This window comes from Eretmochelys imbricata, chromosome 2, assembly GCF_965152235.1.
Source record: "Eretmochelys imbricata isolate rEreImb1 chromosome 2, rEreImb1.hap1, whole genome shotgun sequence".
In the NCBI taxonomy this organism is placed as follows: Eukaryota; Metazoa; Chordata; order Testudines; family Cheloniidae; genus Eretmochelys; species Eretmochelys imbricata.
Window position 1 is genome coordinate 48868046 of NC_135573.1, and position 6000 is coordinate 48874045.

The 6000-nt window shown below is 45.9% G+C and overlaps 1 protein-coding gene across 3 annotated transcripts in view; it reads right to left on the reverse strand.

The window, feature by feature from the left end:
• LOC144261010 (carbonic anhydrase 3-like) overlaps positions 1 to 5565 on the reverse strand; it is a 35383-nt gene extending 29818 nt beyond the window's left edge. For all 3 annotated transcript variants that reach the window (XM_077810063.1, XM_077810065.1, XM_077810064.1), the window contains exons 1-2: positions 5112 to 5565; positions 4330 to 4527 (exon numbers count right to left, since the gene is read on the reverse strand). In XM_077810063.1, coding sequence (XP_077666189.1) covers positions 4330 to 4527; positions 5112 to 5154 — 241 coding nt within the window. In that variant the 5' untranslated portion in view covers positions 5155 to 5565. The remainder of the gene's footprint in view (positions 1 to 4329; positions 4528 to 5111) is intronic.
• Between the last annotated feature and the right edge of the window lie 435 nt (positions 5566 to 6000).

Consider the following 6000-nt stretch of genomic DNA (forward strand, 5'->3'; position numbering starts at 1 on the left):
GCAGTTATATAAAGTCTTTCACCTAAGGATCTCAAAGTGCCATTCAAAAGTAGACATGCATGGTTATCTTCATTTCCCTTTTACATATGTGGAAACTGAGCTACAGAGGCTAAGTAACTTACCCAAAGTCACACAGCAAATCAGTGGCAGAGTTGGAAAGTCTGTTAGCAGAGTTTCCTGGCTAATGACCAGACAATACTTACTCCCTGCAGTGTGAACTGCGGGACTAGAAGAGATAGCAGCACCTTAAAAAGGTTATTCTTTAATAGTTTTTGGAGCTCTCTACATTACAAATGGCTTTCTTTTAACACTCAAAACCTTATGACAAGGCAAGGAGCTGGTACCATGAATAAGGAACTGGAATAAGGAAGCAACTTCAACCTCATAACTTTTTGTAAGATTAGACCAAAACACAAGTCCAAGCTCAGTTAGATTTCTCCCAACTAAAGAGTTATTACTGTTATTTATCCTCAGTATTTCTATGATTGTGGAAGCCAAAAAATGAACATATATTCACTGAAAGTTGATAAATATAATATTTATGAAATGCTAGCATATACAATTCTTCACATTAAAATTCTGTTGGTAAAAGTTTTATGAATGAGCTACGTCCAAAGAGAAACATTTCTATGAAAGGCTGTAATGAGGCAGTGGAAGATCTGGCAGGAAGACAAGAGGGAGACTTGCAGGAAATCATGTCTGAACGCTGCATCTCCAGCCTCTGTCCTGCAGCCATCAGAAAAATCGGTGGGGTGGGGTGGGAGGGGGTACAGATGGCCAGAGAATTTGTGCATGGAGTATCAGGGGAGATGCCAGAGGTATCTGGTGAGTGACAGAGCTGGAAGAAAGAGCCTAACCTGGTCAAGCTCCCCATGCTGGACGCTCATCAAGGTGCTGTGGTTGGATTCCAACACTGGATTTACGTGCCTTTAAACTTCCCTGGGCCTCAGCAGGCCTCTCCGGCTCCAGCCTCCCTCGCACTTTTTCTGAGTACAGTTGCTCAGTCTGTTACCCCCTTCACAGAAGTGGGACCTCATGATCCAGCTGCCCTAGACCCCCAGGACCCGTCCTAACTCCCTTCAACACAATACCTTAGGCACTCCCTTTTGCAGAGCTCCACACTTTGGGGACTCTGGTTTACAGTTTAACACTTCAGGGACACATGATAGTTGAAGCAAACAGACATAGATTTTGCAGATAGATTTCTAAAAAAAAAACAAACAAACCACAACTATCATTCTTGGTCACCTTTTCTCTCAGAATCAAACACCTAATGAGAATACCTAGCCTGAAATAAATTTACACAAGCACAAACTTTTCTGCACTTTGTGACAGCAGTGGAATCAATGTCATATATTGCTTATGTGTAAGCATTTCATAATTTACCTAAGATTATTTATGATTATTATTTATTTGCTTGACAGTAGTCCCTAGGGGCTGCAGTCATGATCAGGGTCCCATTACGTAAGGCTCTGGGTACCTTTAGTACTGTGCTGCCCTAAAGAGTTTACAATCTAAGTATACGATGAGAGACAACGGTGGATGCAACAAACAGATGGGAGCACAAGGAAACAATGAGACAGCCCTAGTGCGCATAATCAGCAGTGATTATGGAGGTCTTTAGTATACTGCAGCTACATTTCGTTAATGATGTAGCTCATCAATGATAGAATTCCAAAGCAAATGCCATGAAAATGAATCTAATAAAAAAAAAAAAACACATTAGGAAGAAATGCTAAGTGATTTCCATTAAGGAGATGTGGTTTTGTCTTTGCTAGAGAACTAATCAAAATCCCATAACTATTCCCAGTTTGTTGTGTGCTTCCGTTTTTCATTTTATTGAATAATTCATCTTGTATTCATTTTGACTATAGATTTGTTTTCATGAACCCATCAAAGTAATAAAAAAAAAGTTGATGTATACACACTTAAATATTTAAGAGCATTGAATCTTTTAGCAAATTCTCTCATACTAATTATTGTCACTACTAGCAATAGTAGTTGAAGCTTACAATGCAGTTTAAAAACAACATCATATTTTGTGCCAAAAGAGGCTGGTCTTTCACTCTACAATATAAAGGGACAGCCATTTGTTTTCCCTTTTTTTAAGATTGGTACTTCATATATTACAAATAAATGGCACAATCCTGCAGACCTTACACTCAAGCATAAGGGCTGCTGCATGGGGTCCAAATTGGAGCTGCCCGAAAATCAGATTTGCAGGAGATATCAACATTTTAAAATGTGTTTTCCTTTTGGAATGTTGTTGTTTTCTTCCCAAATTGAAGGAAATGATTACCTAGGCTACATCTTTATTACGAGTTAGGGGTGTGATTCCCCGCCTCAGGTACACATACTTGTGCTAACTCTCACTGAGCAAGCATGAGTATAAGTAGCAATGAAGCCATGGTAGCGTGGATAGCAGTAGTACAGGCATGACCTAGCCATGACAAATACAAACCCACCTGAAACCACAGGGCCCTTACTTGGCATGGCTAAGCCTTGCCTCTGCAGCTACACTGGTATTTACGCTTGTGCTAGCTCGATCAGAGCTAGTGTGAGTATGTGTACACCAGCAGGGAAATCACACCCCTAGCTCCCAGTGTGGACGTAATCTTAGAAAAAAAAATCAGTTTTGAAAATTTGTCATTTCAGAATATCAACATTGTGTTGGAATTGTGTAGCTTTCTTTCAAATTTTAATTTATGGAGTTTTTCATTTTAATATTATTTTTACATTTATTTCACGATATGTCAGATGCTATTTCATAAAAAAAAAGTTTTTCAACAAAACAGCCTTTTCTGACAACAAACTCATTTGACAACAATTTTCCTATCCGCTCTACTCCAGGTAGTACATGTATTTTCTGAAACTTCTTGAGATGTGTTCACAAGGGCAAGGTACTTTGTGAACAGAAATTATGGCTGTTGTTGCTAATCTGCATTCAGAAATATTCACTGAAAAGCTCTGCAAAGATGAGAGCAAGTTTTGATTTCTAGAGCCATAAGAATTAGAGCTGCAGTATTACTCACTTGATTTCCTTTTTAACTCAATAGTGAAGCAACTTCATAGCTTATTGACAGCAACTTTTCTATGAAGTATAGCCAATGGTATCATTATGAAATTCCATTTGTACAGAGATGCTACATGCTGCTGGCACTTGCTAAAAGGTATTGGCATGTCTCTTCGATATGTATGGCTGCTCTAAGCCTGAAGAGCCACATCTGATATGTGCAGCACTTTGCATGTGGTTGTAAAGAATTGGTGGGTAAACAGGTTAATAAGAATGGTGATACTTTTAGAGCAGTGGTTCCCAAACTTGTTCCGCTGCTTGTGCAGGGAAAGCCCCTGGCGGGCTGGGCCGGTTTGTTTACCTGCCCTGTCCGCAGGTTCGGCCGATCGTGGCTCCCAGTGGCCGCGGTTCTCTGCTCCAGGCCAATGGGAGCTTCTGGAAGCGGCGGCCAGTATGTCCCTCTGCCTGCGCCGCTTCCAGCAGCTCCCATTGGCCTGGAGCAGCGAACTGCGGCCAGTGGGAGCCGCGATCGGCCGAACCTGTGGACACGGCAGGTAAACAAACCGGCCCGGCCCACCAGGGGCTTTCCCTGCACAAGCAGCGGAACAAGTTTGGGAACCACTGTTTTAGAGAGTGTTAATGTTTGCTTTAAGGAGTTCATTTTAAACTGAAGTTTCTAAGCCCTTTCCTTTTGTATCTGGGGACTCATTTAGCAGAAATACTACAGGCTTAATCCTGCAGTCCTTAGGCAAAAAACTCACCGACTTTAATGGGATTCTTGCCAGAGTAAACAAAGCAGGATTTAGGGTTGATTGTTAGCTATTTTTCTTTGTCAAAATAGTATGATCACACTTTTCAAAAATGATATTTTGCATTTACACGGGCATTCCAGCTGGGGACCGCAAAGCGTTTCTGGTGAAATTCACTCCTCTCACAGAAATCCTGAGGATTTGGGCTCCATGTAGGTGGAGTGCAGTGTGGCTGGGGAGGGGAAATCCATGCTACAGCCAAGGGGAACATTCTGTGGATGCTGAGCAGCCCCTCCCTTTCCCCTCATCCCAAACTGAAACTGTACCTAGGAGCTGCTATAGCAATCACAACCTCCCTGCCCCAGCTGTGTTGAGTATTGGGGGCACTGAATCCACAAAAATGCAGATATTGGACCACCCCCAAAGTGGCCATCTGTGTTGGTATGCATAGGGCCAGTACAAAGACCCTTTTGCATATAGCATATTAGCATATAGAGCAGATGTTGTTTTCCAAGAACTTTGCAAACATTCATTTCTATAATTTCTTCAGGTAAAACCCAGACTAACCTGATCTATTGAAAGTGTCATCAAACACAACTTTGCAGGTTCTCCCATTGTTCACTATGGTCCTAGCTCCGACAGGATCATATCCAACACACCAAGGCAGAAGAGAGGACTCATAATGGACCTCTTTGGAATTGATTTCAATAGGTGACTGATTGTCTCCTTTGGCAATAGGGTAATATTTGTGCCAGTGCTCAGGTCCTAGGAAGAAATGCAAAGGAATGACATGAAAATCGCTTCCATTTAGGCATAAAGTTGACATCTGTTTAATACAAATACAATCAATGTTACACTTTATTCATACATCGCCTCACAGCTGTGCCATTCACTGTGGATTTTTCCCCTCCTTTTGGTTTTCAGACAGAGGCATTTGAGCCATTGCGCGTGACTCCTTTTAAGAAACTGTTTTTGCAGGTGAATATGCTGCTGAGCCACAGGCCCGCCCAGCCCCGTCCCACCCGCCCAGCCGGGGAGCTGGAGTCAGCCGCCTGGACCGCCGCGCTCCAGGAGCTGTCCAAGATCCACTTTCCGGGTGAGGGTGGAGATCGGACGGGGAACGTGGGTTGAGCTGGCGGTAAAGTTGTGCCCAGACTTATTATCATGGCAGCAGAAGTTGCAGGAGCCGGGAGCCAGCCCCCAGCCAGCCCGCCCCAGTCTCAGCCCTTACAGCGTCTGCCAGAGCGGCGGTGCCGGACAGATGCGCGGACAGCGGAGCCCGGGCTGGCCGCGAGCGCTGCAGGCTCCCGCCCGGGGAGGCTGCGGGGCTCGCCCTGCCCCTCACTCACCGTTGTCACTGTCATAGCCCCACTGACAGGATTGCTGGGCCATGCTCTCGGCGCGGGGTCTCCGCACTCTGTGCCCGGGCTGCTCCGGCCGGCTCCGCCAGGGGCTTTTATAGGCTCCCGCCAACTCCGAGCCCCCGTTGAGGCCGGTCGGGGGGGAGAGGGACAGAGGGGGCGGGGGCGCCTGGCCGGCGCGCAGGGGGCGGAGAGAGCGATCCCCTGGACTCCCCTGCTGCCCCCCCCCCTCCCCCCGCGCCCTCCGCCGCCTCTGCCCCGCTCCCCTGCCCGTCTGCTTCGCGCCTGGCAGGCTCGCCCCCCGCAGAGCTAGTCCCCTGCCTGCGCCGCTTCCCGCTGCGTCCGCCCCGGCTCGGGGCTGCAGCCCCCCGGGATCGTTAGTGTGTATTTGTAATTGAACGAGGAGTTGCCGTGATCCTGTCCCCACCCGGGTGCGGGGGGAGGGGGTGCTGGCGGTACCGCGCCTCGCACCCCTTGCTAGGTCCCTGCCTGGGACCAAGATTTCTCTTCACGGCGTGTTAAACTTGTGACTTCGGGGCGTGACACAAATCATTGCACAGGGCTGGGTGTGGGAAGAGAGACTAACTTATATTGAACCATGTATCTCTCCCTTGCAGTAGAAGGTGGTCACAAAAATGCCTGTTTGCACCGTAGGATTAAAAACAAATATATGCGAGGTGCATTACAAACAGGAACAATAAATAGCTGACCCTGGGGTTAGGCTGGGGCTTATATTTCAAACTCAAAGAATAACTCTTCTCCTTTGCACTTCAGTGATTCCAATCAATTTAAACACATAGTGCAAATAAAATGAGTAAATGCATCTGTTGGCAATACAGAGCCCACATAATTCTTTAGATGAGTTGTACCACTAAGG